The 21,514-nt window shown below is 32.4% G+C and overlaps 2 protein-coding genes, 1 non-coding gene and 1 pseudogene across 3 annotated transcripts; 2 read left to right on the forward strand and 2 right to left on the reverse strand.

Annotated features, from left to right (window-relative positions):
* Positions 1-13,278: 13,278 nt before the first annotated feature.
* On the forward strand, positions 13,279-13,430 carry LOC148572652 (small nucleolar RNA snoR137). Its single transcript, XR_015908967.1, has one exon. It is a non-coding gene; the product is annotated as a small nucleolar RNA snoR137 (small nucleolar RNA).
* Positions 13,431-14,001: 571 nt separating this feature from the next.
* Positions 14,002-14,396, forward strand: LOC110270433 (uncharacterized; annotated as a pseudogene).
* A 155-nt stretch (positions 14,397-14,551) lies between these two features.
* Positions 14,552-17,574, reverse strand: LOC107631702 (protein SIEVE ELEMENT OCCLUSION B-like). The gene is made up of 7 exons (XM_016335228.3): positions 17,315-17,574; positions 17,043-17,147; positions 16,499-16,947; positions 16,301-16,410; positions 16,079-16,221; positions 15,488-15,985; positions 14,552-15,409 (listed from the first exon to the last, which is right to left on the reverse strand). Exons 1-7 carry the CDS (start codon positions 17,498-17,500, stop codon positions 14,783-14,785), a joined length of 2,118 nt encoding a protein of 705 aa, XP_016190714.1. The 5' UTR covers positions 17,501-17,574; the 3' UTR covers positions 14,552-14,782.
* A 572-nt stretch (positions 17,575-18,146) lies between these two features.
* Positions 18,147-20,801, reverse strand: LOC107631704 (glycosyl hydrolase 5 family protein). Its single transcript, XM_016335230.3, has 4 exons — positions 20,239-20,801; positions 19,475-19,722; positions 18,869-19,389; positions 18,147-18,794 (listed from the first exon to the last, which is right to left on the reverse strand). Exons 1-4 carry the CDS (start codon positions 20,638-20,640, stop codon positions 18,289-18,291), a joined length of 1,677 nt encoding a protein of 558 aa, XP_016190716.1. The 5' UTR covers positions 20,641-20,801; the 3' UTR covers positions 18,147-18,288.
* Between the last annotated feature and the right edge of the window lie 713 nt (positions 20,802-21,514).

A 21,514-nucleotide genomic window follows, 5' to 3' on the forward strand; every position in this document is an offset into this window, starting at 1 on the left:
AATATTTTATTTTTTTCGTGATTTTATATATTTTATTTTATTATCGATTTATTCATCCTTATTACTTATTTTTTATCTTTTGTTTTATTATATGTACCTATGTTGCATATAAAATTTTAAAATAAACTGATTAATTTACTAATTTAGAATATATTTTTTATTTTTAAAAATAATAATAAAAAATATTTTAATTATAATATATAATTAAACAGATACATAAAATATTTTATCTAACATTATATCAAAATTAAATTAAAAAATATATAACAAATTTAATTATTTTAAAAAATAAAAAATTATAAAATTATGTTTTTATTATTTTATATAAACATACTTTTCATATAAAGATTTAATTTTTCTAGTATTTATATATAATTCTAATTTCAAATTATAAATATGTATTATTATGCGCTAATATGCCAGTTAATTCAGTCTTTTATTATTAAATGTGTATAAAAAGATTAGTTAGGATAATAAGTTATCTATAATTTAATTAAAATATTTTAATTTTAAATTTTAGAAATAAAAAAATATTTTTTATAAATTATATATAATAAATAGTATTTTAAGAATAAAAGTGTTTGCTAACTCTTTTTAATTTTTATATCTCCATATAATTAATAATATTTAACAAAATTTATTTAATATATATATATTTTTTGTGCCCGCACTGCTAAAATTTTTTGGGTCCGTCACTGTGTGAGTGCCTTTATAACCATGTTCCAAACTTCCAATATTTAAATTAGAGAGTATTATAGACGTGTTCGATGCATTTTGTCCGATTATTTTGTCCAATTACAAACTATACCGTTTTTTTACTCCTCATTTTATATAGTTTAATTGTTGCGGATATTATGAATAAATGATCTCATTAATCACTCGTTATGCTTATAAGTTATTAAGTTATAACATTTTGCTTAGTTATTTCTTCATCATTTGGTTCAGGCTGGTTTGTTGAACATGAGGCAGCAGTGGTAGTGGCATCGCCATAGGCACAGTGAGTAAGGGAAAACTTGAACGAAGAGAGTGAGAAATTGGAATGAGAATGGGGTACACCAAGAGACAAATATGCCATTAGTTTTGTGTCCTTGGCTTTAAGGATTAAGGATGGTCAAAAGAGTAAATTAATAAACGAAAATGTAATTGATAACAAAAAAAAAATAGCCAAAATCATCTATCAGAACTTACTTTATTAATAAATACTAAATAAAGAAAATTCTAACTTTTTTTTTTATTTCTCTAATATTATTGACTAATAAATGTGTAATTTATCATTAGCATTGGTCAAATAACAGTTAGTTAGGGTTATACTTGATCAGTTGAAAAGAAAATTTTGTAAATTCATAAATGGCTGTATTGAAAAAAGTTAATATGTAGGGTTTTTTTTAACATTGTGACCTAAATTGAAAAGGCCTGAGAGCCATTAGCGAAGTAATCTTCCAAAATCGTCGCTAGACACAATCTTTAAAACTTTCTGCCAAAAATCTTTTGTTTATCTCTGCTTTATTTACTATCCGCATTATACTTTACTAGTCTAGTAAACGTTTTAGTATTAGATTAAATCTTAAGCTTACATGAACCGATTTATTGCGAAGTATTATTGTGCAGTCGACTTCACGTGAAGTTGATACCTGAAAGCCGTTAGATAATTTGACTGATTTGACTAAATTTTCATCTAACGGTTCTCAGATATCAACTTCACGTGACGTCAATTTCACCTGAATTTTTACCCGTACAGAATTGCAGTGTTACGTACATTAATAACTATCCAAACTGAATCACAAGGGTTACATGAGATCCGTTCCATGAAGTGGAGAGAAGGAGAGACCAAAAGAAAGAGGAAAAAAGAAAAAAAAGACCGCATAAATAAAAAAATAAATAATTACGTAGATGCAATTTTATTAGGTAAATAATGAAGATTATGAACAATGTGAATAATAGATTACATTTTAGGCATATTAAACATGAATTAATCTAATTAATTTAAAATTTAAATTTTAAAATTAGAATTAATTTTATTTTTAGTCTATTGTTTACGTTGTTTAAAAAAAATATTATTTTTCTATACTTTCTCATGTAAATGGCCAAGATTTCAGAAAGAATAAAATTTAGGAAAAATTTTATTCTCCTCTTTTGATAGATGCTAAAATAATTCTCTCCTTTCCTTTATTTGTAAAATGTACACTCCTATCTATGTCCTTTTCCTTATAACTTTTAAAAAACATTCTCTTTAATCTATTTTAAATTTTTTGTGTTAACTAATAATGTTAACTTTATCCATTTTTTAAAAAAAATTATTTTTTACAAAAATACCTTTTAGCAAAAATTTTTTTTTATTAAATTTTTTTATTAAATATCCTTTAATAAATTATTTTTTATTAATTAAATTATATTTTTACTAAAATATTTTTAAAAAATTTAATAATTAAATTATTTTTTTAAGATACTCTTCAATAATTTTTTAATTATTAAATTGTAATCATACCAAAATTTTCTTTAACAATTATAGTTATATTTTACTATTAATTTTTTTATATCACTATATATTATTTTAACATTAAAAAAATCTTGACAAGATCATTTTTTGATACGAATATATATTCATTATTATACATATTAACAGTGGTAAAATTTTTTTATTTAATGTTACAATAATATATATTGATATTAAAAAATTAATAATAAAATATAAAAATAATTATTAATAAAAATTTTGATAAAATCACAATTTAATAATTAAAAATTATTGAAGGGTTTTTTAAAAAAATAAATTTAATTACTAAAATTTTTTTAAAAATATTTTAGTAAAAATATAATTTAATTAATAAAAAATAATTTATTAAAGGGTATTTTGGGTAGCAAATTTAATGACAAAAAAATAGAATTTTTGCTAAAGGATATTTTTATAAAAAAAATTATTTTTTTTAAAAAATGGATAAAATTAACATTAGTTAACACAAAAAATTTAAAATGAAATAAAGAGGAAGTTTTTTAAAAATTATAAAAAAATGTATATTTTACAAATAGAAAGAAGAAGAGTGTCATTTTAGCATCTCTCAGAAAAAAGAAGTGAAATTTTTTCTAAAATTTATTGTTATAAAAATTATGAAAAATAGTTAAAGATATATTTATCTTTTTATAAAATAATTGGTTATTTTTTTTAAATATTATAAACATTAATTTTTTTAATAATTTTAGTATTAACATTTTTTTAATAATTAATTTTTTTAACAGCCTTTTAGAGTATTTTTTAATGGTATTTTGCACTTGTTAATAGATTATCTAAAGTATTTAATTTTTTTCTTTAAATAAATAGATTACAAAAACATGGAAAATTCTATTTTCAATAAATTTTTTTATATTAAACACCTTAACTAGACTCTAATTTTAATAAGTCAAATTTGATGTAAATGAGTGTATACATGTTCTAGATTATTCCTCAAGCTCAAAGTGTATGCATGATCTGCTGACGACGATGACCACCTTAGCTTGCTTTTGAATTTCGACAACTGCATTAGAAGGAAGCTGCTGTGTGAATTGGAAATTCAAGTTGACATGCAAGTTGAGCACGAGGAATGATGGTACTGCTGTCCTCGTCTCATCATCATCACATCATATAATCTATATAATTAATTTAATCAATATAATTATACTAATGCTCCAGTTATAGATCATTAATTAATAATTACTATAAGTATACTATATATTATTAGCAGCACAGCCGTTGATGAATATGTTCATGTATAATTGAGTGAGATTTTTCTACCAAAGACTGATTCCCCATTTAAATATATAATATATGTATTCAGATTTGAGTGATGCCTGCTGAATTCAGCAAAGATTCTGTCATTAACTAATTACGCGCTAATGGACAAAACTTTTCAATGCTTTCCTATAGTCAACTGTGCCTCCGAAATAAATTCAAAGAAAACATACTAGAAATTAAATTTCGCAATTGCATCAACAGGCCAATAATAATATTGCAAGCACCTTGCGCATGCTTTTATCCCAAATCTCACATGCAGTGGATGTTTTGTTTAGTTTTTGTAAATTAGAATTAAATTTAATGTAATTATAATAGAATTGGTTGCGATTAAAATTGAGTTTGTTTTATTGTAATTTATGTTTGGACATTTTGATTTAAAAATAATTATAATTGATAAAATATTATTTAAATAATAATGACTAAAATATTTTTAGATGTGAAATTATCAAAAAATAAAAATTAGATTAAACTTTTAATATTATTATTTCAATAATTTTTATATTATAGAATTTTAAATTATAATATATTATTATATAAAAAATTATTTTAAATATTATATTATTATAAGAAATTACACATAATATTAAATATATATATACACATAATTGATAATGTCTAATAATTATAAACCATAATAATAAAAGACAAACAAATTTATAAAATTAAACAAAAATAACAATAAAATGTATAAAATAAAAAACTCTGTTAGGGAGAGAATAAAAAATTTAAACAATGTGAACAATGGGTTCCAGCATGTAAAAAATAAAAAATATTATACAAATTATCTAAATAAAAAAATCCACTTAGTTATTTCAAAAAAAAATTATCCCAAACCTAATAAAATATTTGACTCTAATACCCTCTTCTTTTTTAATCGGCTGTTACTCTACCTTCATCAATAATTATCCCACTTCACTGTCGCTGCTTGGCTTGTCACACAACGTTACTGGTGTCGCTCACCCCTAGTAAAAATAACCTTCCACCTAAGGATAAAACTAATCATCTGCATATCTATAATGAATTGAACACCTAACATACTTTAATTATATATAACTAAATTCAATTCAATTAAAATAATCCTCTACATAAGTATTAAAATAACTATCTACATACCTACTAAAATGATAATCATAAACTAGCCATTGAAGTAGAAAAAAAGTCCTTATATTAATCGGATTTATCGCATATGATGACACTAGAATGGAGTGGGCTGCGGGAAGGAAACTTTCATAAGCAAATAAAGAACCAAGGGTAAAATCTGTAAATGCATCCTTCGATCAAAGGAAGCATGAAGGGAGGAGGGAGTTTCTTAAATTGTTGAATGTGGGAGTTGGGCTACCTGCATTATTGGGAAGTGAGAAAGCTTTATTCGCCGATGAAAAAGGGGTTTTCTCCTCCAGAATGTCTTATTCTAGATTTCTTGAGTATTTAGACAAAGATAAAGTTAAAAAAGTGGATTTGTTTGGGAACGGAACAATAGCTGTTGTAGAGGGAGCGTGTGTATGGTCTGCCGGGAGATTGCAACGGTGTCGAAGGAGATGCGCTGGGAAGAAGGGGACCAGAGATCACCGGAAGATGGAGGACAAGGGGACAACTTAAGGTGGCGATGGTGTGTGTGGGAGACGGCGGCGGCGTCAATCGGAGATAATGACAACGTAGGAACTTTTGGTTAGGGGACCTTGGTTTGAACGACTTAAGTGAGGCCGTGCGTAGCAAGAAGGGATACCAGAGATTGGAAGAAAATGATGATATTATGAGTAATCGTCTGTAGTGGGAATGAGTTTAACTGCAAATCCTAATTTTTTAAATTTCAAAATTTCTTAATTAGATAATTAATTAAAAAATCAGAATTTTAATTATAATTTACCTTCCAATTTTAAATTATTGTTCACATTGTTCATATATGTCATTGTTTTTCATATTTTTTTTAAAATAAAATGAAGATAAATATAAAGAAGGATAGTTGAGAAATAAAATGAAGATAATCTTGCATGTAAAAAATATGAGGAAGATAAAGAAGGATAGTTGAAAAATAAAACTAAGATGACCATGTATGAAGGAAGAAAGTGAAGAAGGGTATGTTAAATTTGAAGAACTAACAATATATTATATATGATGATTAAATATTATTATTGGAGTAAAAGTCAATTATGTGTGTAATTAATTTGCTTAAGTGTGTAAAAAAATAATATAAAGCAAACTGGCCTAACAACTAGCTTCTGGCCCAATAACAAACAACCAAAGTCCAACATTGGTTCAGATCCAATAAACATTCACATAATTATATTTGATCTAAAGAAAGAGTGGCTAATCTACAAGGAAGAAGGAAAGAAAGAATCTGGCACAAGCCCAACTAGGTGGTCCAAGTCCATTCATTCAAATTGGTCACAATCTAAAAAATGAAATTACACTTTCATTTGAACCAAACCCTACACACAACCGAACCAAATTCTCTCCTCTCTCTCTTCTCTCTTTTTCATCATCCACGTAAAACTCTGAAGCAAAGCAAGAAAAATGGAAAGTTCTGAGTTAGGACAAAATCAAAGAACAAAAAGTGAGTAACTAAAACTAAGTAAGAAGAGAAAGTCAAAAAAATTAGGGCTATAGGTAAACATCACATCCGAAGCATCATCAAAGACATCTTTTCATCTTTGTGCAATATTGAACCTTGTGGAAGAAAATTTTGTCTCTGCATACACCAAATTGAAAAGCTCAAGATTTGAAGATCATGGAGCTCTGCTGTGAATCAAGGGTGAAGAAAGAAACTTGGGCTAAAGTTCAAATGCACAGCTCGGATTCAAGAAGAAATTTGAAAAAGGATGAAAGAGAAGATAGAAGGTAAAGATGCATGTATAATTCAGTCACTGCTTCTACTCTATCTCTCCTCTGTGACGCCGTTGCTACTTATTTTTTGGGAGAAGAAATCAAATGTGCTGAAGCAAAGTTTCAAGTTTTGTAAGCTTCGCTCCTCTATTAAATGGGTGAACGACCAAGGATTGAGGTAAGGAATGAGAGCACAATGTTTGGATTTCCATATCTTACAGTGCTATTACCATTCTTCTCCTTCATTGTTTTTATTGAATATTCTGTTTTCTCAATTTAATCTTTCTTTTTTCAATGGCAAAAGGCATTACAGTAGTGAGGAATGTAAGAAAAAATCATTGAGTGAAAAAGACAGAAAGAGTTAGATTTGGAGAAAAGCTAATGTTTATTTCAGAAACCTTTTGTATGTATTTCTGTTTTGTTGTCATGATCTTAAGAGAATTTTTTTGCAAGTTGGGTGAGTACTTTGCAGTTGAAAGTTAGGGTGAGTTCTTAGTCAAATCTGCCTTGAATAAAAGCTGGGTTTGTCCCAAATAGGATTGGATAGAATCTTAAAAAAATTGGTGAATGTAATCTTGTTCAAAGATAGTGAAACTCCATTATTTGTTGTGATGGATACTGGATGTAAACTACATCGCACTGAGTAGCCGAACCAGGATATATGGCTGTGTCACTTCTCTTTTTCTTCTCTGTTTCTGTTTTCTCATGTTAGGAGACAAAACAAAATAATCTCCTACTTATTCTATCCAGTTTGACGTCACAGTTATATGCATTACACTCACTTCTGTTTTGGCTCCTCCTTCGATAAGTGATAAAATAAAAGTATCTCCTATTTTTTACTTGAGGTAACTCAACAGAATCCAAAAGTTTCATCCTATTCTAAGATTACTCAAGTAAAGTTAAAAGAGGTCTATATTCAACCTCCTTCTCTAAGCCACTAATATCCACCAGGATAGGTGAGAGAATAAATTTTACAGTCAATTCTCAACGATAAAAATTAAAAGCAAAAACTAGAAAATATTACTTCAAATACACGTATATTTGAGGATAAAAATCATATTAAAAAAGAATTCTACTAGAGAATTAATTTGGAGTATAGTCAATTATAGTTAATTAGTTGAAAAATATACTAGTTACATAAAAAAAAAACAATTCCTCACCATTCCTATTTTCTAAATCATCCAACAAGTTTGATCCAATGTTCAAAATTTTTAAACGTGCCATCAAGCTTTTGAATGCTAAATCAAACATACATGTAATTATTGGCAGAATCGATTCGAAAAAAAAATATCTTTTTCTAAACCCCACGTAATTTCATCAGCTTGTCATACAAATATTGGAGAGATAATAACTAAGTTAGGAAAAAAATATAAGTCTATATTTATTTAGTAAGTCTAAATTCTAAAATATAACTTTAAATATCATAAATTATCTAAAAATTGAAGGTTAAAACAATAATTTTATAAATAAAAATGGATAATATTAGCTACTTAGAAATTAATTCTCTATACTTGTCTATTTTTTAGCCAAATATAAAATATTATAAATGCTAATTGTATTCTTTTTGTTGGTTTTTCTCTTTATTGTTTTCCCTAAGAGCAGTGGTATTGGATAGGTTTGGTTTGTAGTGTGTTAGGCCCAATTAGAAGAAGGGCCTAAGCCCACAGAGGAGCAGGTAAGGCAAAGCAAGGTTTATGGCATGCGAATCAGAAGGCGCTCCAAATTCAGCATTATTTGTTGTTGTCGCTTTTGAAAGGCGTTATGTTCTTCGCCTAAATTGCTTTTGCATAAGGACGTGTGATACGAGTTCTGTGGGACAAACTGAGAACTGTCATATGTCAATTGGTCCAATTACAAGAGTAACAACTAAGAAAATAAAAGAAGATTTTGTAAACATGGCTAAATTATGCGTTCAGGAAATGCATCAAGAATTAGATAAGACAATGATTAATAATTATCAAAAATCAAACGTCTCACTATTTTATAAGACGCATTGAAAACTCTCATTAGTCAAGATGAATTAAAAGAGACATCACTTTCTTAGAATTTATTTTATGTTTATTTTATTTTTGTTGTTTGTTTGTTTTAGGCCCAGTTATGATTTGACCCATTTTTTTTTATTCTAGTGAACTTATGAGTTAGGAGTTTTAAATTTAAGAGGTATAAAAACCCTCTAAAACCTTGTAGCCACTTTTTTTTTCTTAATTTGATGAATGAATTTTTTTTTGAGTTTCTTTAAGAAACTTGGGTGTAAACAGGTGAGGTAGAGTGATTTCCTTAGTTGTTGCATCAGGAAATCAAATTGAGGTAGAGGAGTCCCTTTCTTTGATCTTTCATCTTATTCTGGGTTACTTTCTGTATCATTTGATATCAGATTTCAGGTATTAGATTAATTTTCATTAGTCTACGTCTACCCTTCTTGTGTTCTAAATAAATTAAAAAAAAAATTTCCAGCCACGCATAGTCAGTTTATCCTTACGTCTTATTCTTTTCTTGTTGATTGGCTTTTTAATTCCTTTTTCCTAAGATTATTTCCTGTCCTTGCTACTTTTGTGTTCATCATTATTCTTTTCGTCCTTCCTTTCTTATTAGTTTATTATCTTTCTTCTCATTATTAGTAACAAAAAAAAAAAAGAGTACGCACTTTAAAGTTTCTTCTTATTATTAGTAAATTTTTCTTTTGCCAACACATCTTGAGTACCAAAAAAAAAATACGTACTTTAAAATTTACACCGTAGTACTTCAGCAAAGTAAAAAAAAAAAACACAAAAAAAAGCATTGTGTTCTTATATAAAAAAAACAAAGCAACAATCTCAAAAAAAAATCATTACATACGTTATTATTATTATTCTTATTTTTATTATTTTTATTTTTTTTATTATTCTTATCTTTTTGTCTTTTGTGTCTTTGTTCCTTTTTTTTTTTTTCTTATTCTTTCCATCTTTTCCTCTTATCGTTGCGTCGGATTTTCTCTATCTTTTATTTTTATTTGATTTCTAAAGTGTAATAGTCAAAGAGATTCAAGAGTGGTAAAAGACAAGAGTGGTCAGTTCAATAGAGGGTAAAAGCCAATTTTAAGAATAAACATGAGTGTCCATCTTTGAGTGAAATACGTGAGCGAGTGATTGTTAGGTCCTTTTATAACATTTTTGTTACAGGTTCACTGTTATGACAGTTCGTTCCGAAGATACTTTAGTTGACATGGAGTTGATGCAGAGGGCCATTCAACACTTAATTAATCGCTTGAATGAATTGGAAGCATGGAGGTAAGAGGTGACACAGACACTATCCAAGAATACTAAACAAGGACCTTTCTGGAATCGGCGTCAGAATCATGTACCTTCTGATGATGACTCTGATGGGGTTATAACACCTCGAAAGAAAAGTCAAGATAGCAATATCAGCGCCATCAAGATGCAAATACCACCATTCAAAGGGAGAAATAATCCTGAAGCTTATTTGGAGTGGGAACGTAAGGTGGAAAGAATTTTTGCTTGTCATAATTACTTTGAGGCAAAGAAGGTTTGTTTGGCAGCAATTGCATTCTCTGACTATGCCTTACTTTGGTGGGATGAACTAGTGAAGACAAGACTGCGGAATGATGATCACCCTATAAAGTCTTGGGATCTTATGAAGCGCCTCATGAAGAAACAATTTGTGCCTTCGTACTACTACAGGAAAGTGCATCAGAAGTTACATCGACTGACTTAAGGCTCCAAGTCCGTTGAAGACTACCATAAGGAAATGGAGATGCTTATGATTACTGCCAACATAAAAGAGGACACTGAGGTTACTTATGGCACGATTTGTCGGTGGTTTGAATAGAGCAATTGCTGATATGATGGAGTTGCATCATTAGTGGAGATGGAGGATTTGGTCAGCATGGCAATGAAGGTGGAGAGGCAACAACAAAGAAGAGCACCAAGAGGATTATCTCATACTAATTCAAAGTGGGAGTCTCGTAGTGTTGACACAACAAAGACTAAGGGTGTTGAACCCAATGCATTGTTTGATGCTACAAAGAAGAAAGGTAATTCTAACTCTTCTTCTGCTACTTTTAGACATCGAGATATTAAATGCTTCAAGTGTCATGGTATGGGGCATTATGCTAGTGATTGCCCAAACAGGAGATTGATGGTTATTAAAGAAGATGATATTGTGTCTGATTCTGATCATGATGATAATTTTGATCATAATAGTATGTCATCTTTGGAGGATTGTTTTGATGGTGATGTTGAGTATGCAGTCCATGGTAAATCTCTTGTTGTTAGACGTGCTTTAAATTTGCAGGTGAAAGAAGATAGCCTAGAGCAACACCAAAATTTTTTTCACACTAGATGCTTGGTGGGTGAAAAAGTGTGTAGTCCAACTATTGATGGCGAGAGTTAGACTAATGTGGCTAGTACACTTATGGTAGGTGCTGTTTTGATGCAGGAAAAACAAGCCATTGTCTTCTTCAGTGAAAAGTTGAATTTAGCTCAGCGTAAATATTCAACATATGACAGAATTATATGCTTTGGTTCGGGTTTTGGAGGTTTGGCAACATTACCTCTTACCTAAGGAGTTTCTGATTCACACGGATCATGAATCTTTGAAGCACTTAAAAGGACAAGGTAAGTTTGCTAAAAGGCATGCTAAATGGGTGGAATTTATTGAAACATTTTCATATGTGATTGCCTTTAAACAAGGTAAAGATAATGTCATTGCTGACACTTTATCTCGAAGGTATACTTTGATTACTACACTTACTTCTAAGTTGTTAGGATTTGAGTTTTTAAAGGAGTTGTATGCAACTGATTCTGACTTTTTTGCTATTTATGCCTCTTGTTAACATAGTGCATTTAACAAATTTTATAGACATGAATGTTTTCTATTTCATGGTAATAGAATTTGTATGCCTGCTTGTTCTATGAGGGACTTACTTGTTCTTGAATCACATAATGTGGGTTTGATGGGTCATTTTGGTGTGCATAAGACATTGGATGTGTTATCTGAACATTTTTACTGGCCACGCATGCGTAGAGATGTTGAAAAATTTTGTGCTAAGTGTATTGCATGTAAACAGGCTAAATCTAAATCTTTACCACATGGTTTGTATGCCCCTTTACCTGTTCCTATGCATCCATGGGTTGATATTTCTATGGATTTTGTTCTTGGTTTGCCTCGAACAAAAAAAGGTCGAGATAGTATTTTTGTTGTGGTAGATAGATTTAGTAAAATGACTCATTTTATTGCATGCCATAAAACTGATGATGCAACAAATATTGTTGATCTGTTCTTTAGAGAGGTTGTGCGTTTGCATGGTGTTCCCCAAACTATTATTTCTGATCGTGACGTAAAATTTTTGAGTCATTTTTGGAAAGTTTTATGGGGTAAGTTACGCACAAAATTATTATACTCTACTACTTGTCATCCTCAAACTGATGGTCAAACTGAAGTAGTAAATAGAACATTAAGGACCTTATTACGTGCTGTTGTTGATAAGAATTTGAAAACTTGGGAAGATTGTTTACCTTTTATTGAGTTTGCTTATAATAGAACCATTCATTCTTCTACTGATTTTTCTCCTTTTGAACTTGTGTATGGTTTTAATCCTTTAACTGTTTTGGACTTATTACCTTTTTCTTTGAGTGATATTGTTAGTTCGGATGCAGAAGGTAAAGCTGAAAAGGTTAAAGCAATGCACTTGAAAGCACGTGAATCGCTTGAAAAGAAAAATAAGTTGACAGTTCAACGGGTGAATAAAGGTCGAAGACAACTTGTCTTTGAACTTGGTGACTGGGTATGTGTTCATTTGAGAAAGGAGAGGTTTCCTACTCAAAGAAAATCCAAGTTAGACCCTAGGAGTGATGGTCCATTTCAAGTGCTCGAAAGGATCAATAACAATGCTTACAAGATTGACCTTCTGCGTGATTATAATGTATCAGCTACTTTTAATGTCTCTGACCTATCTCCTTTTGATTGTGATGCAGATTCGAGGACGAATCTTTTTCAGGAGAGAGGGAATGATACGAGCCATGTGGGACAAATTAAGAATTGTCATATGCCAATTGGTCCAATTACAAGAGCAACAACTAAAAGAATAAAAGAAGGTTTTGCAAACATGGTTAAATCATGTGTTTAGGAGATGCATCAAGAATTGGGCAAGACAATGATTAACAATTATCAAAAGTCAAACGTCTCACTATTTTACAAGATGCATTAAAGACTCTCATTAGTCAAGATGAATTAAAAGAGACATCACTTTCTTAGAATTTATTTTATATTTATTTTATTTTTGTTATTTATTTATTTTAGGCCTAGTTATGATTTGACCCTTTTTTTTTTATTCTAGTGAACTTATGAGTTAGGTGTTTTAAATTTAAGAGGTATAAAAACCTTCTAAAACTTGGTAGCCACTTTTTTTTTTTAATTTGATGAATGAATTTTTTTTTTAAATTTCTTTGAGAAACTTAGGTGTGAACATGTGAGGTAGAGTGATTCCCTTAACTGTTGTATCAGGAAATCAAATTGAGGTAGAGGAGTCCCTTTCTTTGATCTTCCATCTTATCCTAGGTTACTTTTCGTATCAACGTGTCAACGAAAGCTTATATCAATCTTTACTACGAATCCTTACTATCGTAGTTTCTTTCGCGGTCGTGTTGTTTACACACATTCACTTCTTCGTATTTTTACTTTTCTTTTGTTTGGTTGCTTCTTCTCGTGAAAATCCTTTTTTATATTGAAGTTGGAGATGTTCTTGTTTCTGAAGCATATATCAAATTTCTTAATTAACTAGTTTTAAACAGCGTGCTTTAATCTTTTTTGAGCTACATTATGCTACCTGTCTATTAGTACAATCAAAGTATGAAAATTTGGGATTGGATACTTTAAATTTTAAATTTTATTCATCATTTATTTTATAGTTGAGATAAAAAAAATTATGAAAGAGCCAATGAGTAATAGCTCAAATGGCATAGTCTCTCCGTACTCAATTAAGAAGTTACGGGTTCGAATCTCCTATCTTTGATTAAAAAAAAAATTTATGAAAGAGAAAATATATTATTTATTTTATAAATAAGATTTAAAAAAATATGAAACAAAATATTTAAAGGTGAGAGATCGTACTAATAATTTTAGTCATTATTTAATTATCATAAATATCAAATTATCATTTACCTATGTAAATTTTAAAAAATATGAGTGTAAATTATATTATTTTATTTATGTAAATTTTAATAAGCATAAATATAAATTATATATTTTTTATAAATACATATAAATATGAGTATAAGTTAGTATTGGCTAATTGATGGCAAAAAATAAAATTTTTATGGTCACCTAGTATTGCCCGTTAGTATTTGTAGCAAAAATGACATCTCTCTGATGATTTCATGACACTGGATCCGCAGGTTCTGGTGACTTAACTGGGAAGAGCTCTTAGAAATGGAGAAGCCACCAATTCCAAATGCATCACCCTCATCGAAACCAAACCAGAAAAGGAAGATTCGGTCGCCAAAGGAGCTGATATCACATTATGAATCCCAAGGGATGGATAGAGGATCCGGAGTGATATCGTCCGGCAGAGGGAGGGAAAAAGGACAAGCTGTTGGTTGATTCTTCAAGGAAGATGGATGCAGCTAATGGCAGACTAGCTGTTCTTGACACGAAACTTGATTCAAAGCCTTGTTATGTTGAGACTGTTGCAATTGGGATTGCCTCTGCTGCCACACTTAGAGGAATGGGTGCTATCATGTCTCGTGTCATTGCCCCTCTTGCACAGATATGGAACTCTGTTACCACTGCCACTAAATCTACTCCACAATGACCATTTATTTGCCTTGTTAATCTTATTTTACCATTCTTAATTACTTGTTAGAACTTAGCACATTGTTCTTTAATGTAAAAGTAAAAATAAAACTCTCTTCCACAATCTATTGTCTTGTAAAACCCCCCAAAAAAATGGAGTCATAAATGCAGATGGAATCAAGTATAAACAACCATAGATTGATCAGTGTTTGGAGGTTAAACTTTACAAAACAGTAGGACTAAATGGAAGTACATCTTGGAGTCTAAATTGAAAGATATTACTGACTCACTTTTTGTTTGGAGAGTAGACTTTTATTTTGTATGGTGTTTGGGTCTAAATTAACAAGAAAAAGGGGGTTCAAATGGCGTAAGCATACATATGAAATATGAAGTTGATTTGATATTTCAGTCTGTGCAGCAGCGATACATGTAGAACTTTTCCATGGGACGGCCGCATTCGACACAAACCACCTTATCTGGGATTCTGCCATTGGTTCCCGGCAGTATCAAGCGATTACAATGATGTGGGGTTTGTAATCCTTGAATATAATCATCCATTGCAGGCAAAACCCCCTTGTCCTCTGCCTTGTCCTTCCATTGATCATAGTCATTGAGGCAATTCAGGAATGTGTCTCCCTTTCCCTTTGCCATCATATTCTCTGTGCCTCTGCTCATCACAACCCACCCTTGCTCACTGCTGTCAAAGCCTAGAATCCTCATTATCTCCTGCATTATCTCATCATTTTCCACTTTTTTTTCCTGCTGCAGTTTTGAGTGCCACATGCTCTCCAGCCTAACCCAGAAGAACCATATAAGGGTGAGCCCAGGGTCAGGGAGTGTGTTGCTTAACTTTTCTTCTTCGATGACCGTGTTGATTTTTCGAACCTTTTCTCCTGGGTTGCTTCTCCCTACATAGATCATCTCCAGTGGTAACTTGAGAGTTTCTGCCAGTGATCGTGCCTTCCTTGTGAACTTCCGAATCCACTCTATGTCGTCCCCTCCGTACAAGCATATGTATGTGCCTTGTGCTATCTGGAAGGAGTTTAAAAATCATATATGGAAGTGCATTATGAAATTATCTAAAGAAAGAATGGGAGGACTATACTATACCCAATCATAGAGAGATGGATGTATTGTATCTGCCAACAGTTCAAGCCGCCATGATTCTTGCTTCCACAATGCTTCCTCCCTTGAACTGGAGAAAGGATAAGCCAAGCTTCCCCAAATCCACATCATGTGTATTGCATTCAGGTTAACAACCTTTCCTTGCTGATCCAGAACTACAATTATTGGCTTGACATTATTGAAAAGCCACACCTCTTTTATGTACCTGATGGTTGCTGGCTCCAACATGGAAGGGTCGTAGAGTGAGTACCAAGTCATCATAGATTGCAGCTTCACAAACTTGTTTTGTTTCTCTTCTGTCCATGGGGTTCCCTTATCCACAATTGGGATCCAAACTAATTCGTATTGGCTCTCAAACCTGCTCGATTCCTGGCGTGATTCTTGATACATTTGTTCAAAGATCATGATTTCTTGATCAGAAATATGATGGAGGTCTGTTATGTAGAGTAACACAATTTTCTTCCGCAGCACCTCAATGCTAACCTGAAGATGAAGCATTGGATGATGGTATTACTACATCTAATGGTGTAAGAACTAATGGGCAAACATGATCATAAGTTAAATATCAGGGTTAACCCGTTGTTTGGTAGAGCCATCAAACAATGGCAACATATCATCCTTGTTGTAAATCAAGGCTTTGAGAATCTTCATGTTGTCAGGGTGGGATGTCTGAAAAAGGATCTGAAGTGTTTCAAATGCTTCTCGTTGTTTGTTATCATCTGCATCATAACATGATATTTCAAGCGTTTCTTCAACGTATGTATCATTGTTGTGAATAAGCAAATAAGACTGGCATACCTAAATGTTGACGACAGAGGTCAAGTTGCTTAAGAAGGTGGCTGTTTATGTTACTGAGCTTATGAGCCAAACTGGAAAGTTCCCAAGTCTCTATTGTTGATGACATGAATCTAAGACAAAAACAGACAAGTTTAATTCAGAATTTGCATTTGATCTCAAAAATCATGAGCTGCTAGGATATTTTATATTGATTAATACCCTTGACCGAGGCCAATGATGCCTAGAATCTGTGTTGCGCAGGCGATGATACTCCGAATGGTCCAATAGACAGCACTTGGAATAAGATTGGAGGCAGCTAGCGTCTCTGGTGCTTCAGGGTCAATGTACTGAGAGGGAAGGTCATGGAACTGCATAATGTAGTTGGTTACATCCAACATGGCCTTGAGAAGGTGGCTGATTGCTTCAAACTTGGGTCCCAATTCATTCACTTGTTCCAGCGTTTCATGGATGTGTTTCAACATTGCAACAGACCTGGCAAGAGGGTTGGTGGCATGAACCTGAGCCAGAAGCCAGAACTTGCCAAAGTTGGTCGCGAATGCCGCCAATGCTATCACCACCTTGGCCTCCCATGAATACCTTGACAGCATGCTTAGTATCCCCATGGTTGTGGCATGTGCATCTCCACCACTCAAACACTTGCAAGATATCTGACACAACCATGAAGGCATTAAGAGAATAGAGTGTATATATAATCATATATGAAACAATTAATTTTTCAAAAATAAAAAAATAAAAACAAAACCTCGCATGAAACTTTGTTAATTGTGTGGGAGGTGATATCTAGCATGTCAGTTAACTCAGATTGTTGGAAGCTATCCATTAAGCCATCCAATTTCGCTGGCTTTCCCTGTGTGAAGTTTCAGCACAAGTCAAATATTTAATAACTATACTTTAATAAGATGCATCAAAAGATATTCATATATTATATTAGAAAAGTGTCTTTGTTAAAATAAGATAATCTTAAAAGAATCGAAGGTAGTTTTCTATAACGGAAACTATTTAAATAAGATATACCTGAACAATGCCAGGGATGATAGAAGCAGCAGAGTTGAAAATGTGTTGAACCACATTAAGAAGAGGCCTAACATCAATGCGTTCATCATCAACAGGAGCATGAGTGGCACGAATTTGTTTGGTCATTGTACTGTCATCTGATGCTGAAAAAAAGTGGGATTGCAACTTCCTGGGCACCATTGCCATCTTCAACAAGAATCAAGTAATGCTGCTGCAGCAAAAGGCACAGTGGAATTTAACAGATACTAGTTAGGAGCAATGGTAGCTAGCTACCTCTTAAGCCTTATATATAATTATTCATTCATTCCAAGTTTATTAAATTTCTACCTTGCTTGTTCTCGGGTTTAACTCCTCTATAAAGTAACCATGGAGAATCTGAGATTTCAGATAAAGGCTCGCCAGTATCGATCACCTTTATTTTATGGCTTTCTTGTAGTTGGTATGTTCTGCTAAACACTTGTAAGATTAATGGATTATCACACGAGTGGTGTAAGCTTTTTAATTTGTATCGTTGTACTTTATGAGTAACTTAAAGTTTTGCTAAATGTTCTTCATTAGTAATCTAGTAACTAAGTGCTCTATATATTCTTCGATCAAACTTTTGGATTCACACCTTGCAAAAGTTACTAGTACTGAAGGAATCATATGTTTACAAGTTAAGATATATAAGAAAGGTATAAAATTCACACAACTTTTTATGATATGAAGGAATCAGACCATTTAACTTTCAACACTTCAGTAATGATTAGTTTACATTTGTTGCAGCTACTCTACGATTATGTTGAGTGCTAGTTGTGATAAAGATAAATGTGGCAATATTAACGTATACTAATTTAGATGATGTAAAGATAATCATGTTCCAACTTCCAATTAACACCCTTGCGCTCAATGCTTTTATCGTACATTTATCATTTGCTAAGCAAGACTCTACATAATTAATGCCAATACACTTGAGTACAAATTGTCAAATAAATTTACAAATATGCCTTTGAAAGCAGATTTGTTAACTCGAATAATGAATCCCATAAAGCATATGGTAAATCCAACATGGATGAGGTTGCTGAGCTTCCAGTGTCAACAAGTTTGAACCATTGGCTTCCAGGGTCACAAGTATGATCTGTGCTCAAGCATTTGCAAGCATTGGTCACAATATTATTGTTGGAATCTATATCCAAACAAACCTTAGAACCATCGGTGAGGTTAGAGGAGAGGTGCAACTTTGAGTCTGAGATCATTTCCCATTTAGAGTTAGAAGCAGAGCAAATTATGCTAAGTTTTGCAGGATTTCCTTCTTGATCCGCTTGTAAGCAATAGTAAGTTCCCATTACGTTTAGTATCTTTTGAGGCGTATACTTCCAACCATCAGAGTTAGAACAAGGGCCCAACCTCAATGGGTCTTGTATTGACTTCCTTGTCACACAAAGCCCCGTCAAAGGATGGTAAATCACTTTGTATGGATTACCTTGTGTTATGCCTGGTCCTACATAAAAAACAAGACGTAAATTAAACACCTAAACACACTTCAATGGGCCAAATCAGTGGGCTTTTGCTTACCTCGGAAGGGAAGTTGTAGGGAAGAGATCCTTTGCAAGAACGTAGTATTTCTAACATTGGCCCAGTCCCAAGTAAGAAGCCCATAAAACTCTTCCATTCCAGCAACGCCTTGTCTAAAATAATAACTGCCAACAAGAGTCCAATAGGCCCAATCGAAGTCCAGGTCAGCCGCAAGAGCCATGAAGCAGGTGATGTACCTATTATCATTAAGATTGGTACCTCTCATGTCCAACCCAAACTCGCTGAAAAACAAGGGCCATCCTTGGTCCAGCAAGAAAGCAGAATTGGTGATGACGTTTGCGGACACTTGTCCACACACTTGGTTGGGGTTCCCTTGAACCCAAGCTTGACCATCCGTGAAGGCATACCAGTGCGCCTCAAAAACTAGTTTCCCCTTAAAAGACACTTGCACTGCTCTATTCCTAACGAACGATAAGTCCTTGTCAAAACTTAAGCCAGACAAGATTACAATCACATTTGGGTTCGCTGCATGAACCGCTTCCGCTCCTTTCACCATATACCTTCATGTTCATAAACAACGCAAGGACAATAACGTAAATTCCAAATCTCAAAACCCTAAGAGAGAGTTATTTAGAGATATCATACTTGTACCAATCGTTGACATTCTGTCTAGGGCCACGAAGCTCGTTTCTTAAGCTCATGCCTACAACGTTGGTGACTCCGTTGAAAATAGTGGCCATCTTGGTGAGGCCTTGGATCCAGAGGTCTGGGTTGAAATATTTATCGCCGAAGAAGCCATTGCCATCGTTGTTATTGCAGCACCAACCTGGTTCGGTTATGTGGTTGTCCAAGATCACCATCACATCGTTGTCCCCGAGACTTTTCACCACTGCCTGATTTGCAATACATTGTTATTCTTTCAAAACACTAAATGCATCTATTCAATTTCAATAATTTGAGTTACACATAAATGACACACTATGTTTTGATTTTGATACTAACAAACTTCTACACTTCATTAAAAAAATTAAGTGTAAGTCAAAAATAGGCGAAAAACCATCTTAAGAAACACACGTAATATTTAAATTTAAATGATAAGAAATAAAAAAATGAAATGGCCTGCCACTAAAAGAATCATGTATTTAATATGTTAGGTGGTTGAGAGAGATGTCCAACTAATTAAGCTCTTAAACTATGTTACAACACAGTTGAATATAAGCAGGGAGTATAATTGTTGATATATAATATGTTTTTATTAGTGGCCACTTGCCACAAAGGAAATTTAATTTATAGTCAATATCGCTATCACATAAGCATCACGCATGTCAGCATGTATTTGTAGCAATAAATAAATAATAGAAAAGCATCATGTGGGAACAAATTAAGGAATATTATAATGGGTTAGAGACCTGAAAAGCTTGGATGAGATTGAGATCGATGATGGAGGGGTTATTGGCTTGGATGCCAGCAACGGAATCAGTTAGGCCAAGGCTCTGAAATGATTGTCTAACGGTTAGAGAAGCGAGGGAGTCATTGGTGACCAACAGAATGGGCCAAGTGAGCCTCACACAGTTGAAGCCCATGGACTTTATACCCTTCGAGATCACATCCACTGGCTTCTTGCTGAGCCCCTCCGCCACCACGGGTTCTAGATGGGACACCCAATTGACGCACGCAAGCTTCACCCTCTTCCCTTGTTGGTTTACTATCCACCGTGAATTCGTGCTTAGTGGAACCTCCTCCGTCAGAGCCTTCACCACTTGGAGTGTCAATAACAACACTAAAAAGGTGGAGCATCTTCTCCTTTCCATTTCTTCTTTCTTTTCTTTGAGGGAAAATAAAGGACGGATATGCTTCACATCTATTTATTATGGCTTGGATGACTCATAAAACACGCACCATTTCTTTATTGAACTTTATCCTATCATTATTTTCTTACTAGAAAAATACGAAACTTATTAAGCTACACAATAGAAAAAAACTCATTACAATCATCTATAAGTTTGGTAGGTTTTAAATCCCGAATCTTTTCTTTTAATTAAACAAATTAATTAAAGCCGCACACCGTATATTTGATAAGATGCCGTTCACTACTTACTCTAGCAAGTGCTGCATGGTTTTTCTTAATATTGTTATGGCGTAAAAGCAACAGTTTCTCAAATAGATTAATTATTGATTACCGATGTTTGCCGTCAAAGAAAATATATATAGTTGGGCTAATAAGCTGAAGTGTTTAAGAAAAGAGCTAAGTGTAGTATGTCATGTTAGAACTTCACAGAACGTATCGTGACTCCATCCAGTTAAAGCTTAATAATATGAGACGCAACCTATATATAATTTGTTAAAGAAAAAAGACCTGCATCAACATGGCATCCGTCTCAGAGAATGCCAATATAGTAGTTTGCATCTTATACTCTTAATTGTTTGCTTCAAGAGAAGGATAAAGATCAGTGGGTTGTTGCTTTTTATTTTGGAGCATATATAGACGACTATATATTGCTTCTACTACAACGTTCCTTTTCGTCTTGTATTCTTTCTTTCTTACTTGATTTCTACATGCATCCATCATCCGTGTATTTGCTTCTCTGCTGATCTCTCATTTCTCTCTGACCTTTTTTAAAAGAAAAGAATACACCTTTATTTTTATTTTGTTTCCTACAGGGGCTTATGCTTTAAATTAACTTC

This window comes from Arachis ipaensis, chromosome B3, assembly GCF_059453495.1.
Source record: "Arachis ipaensis isolate K30076 ecotype BB chromosome B3, ASM5945349v1, whole genome shotgun sequence".
In the NCBI taxonomy this organism is placed as follows: Eukaryota; Viridiplantae; Streptophyta; class Magnoliopsida; order Fabales; family Fabaceae; genus Arachis; species Arachis ipaensis.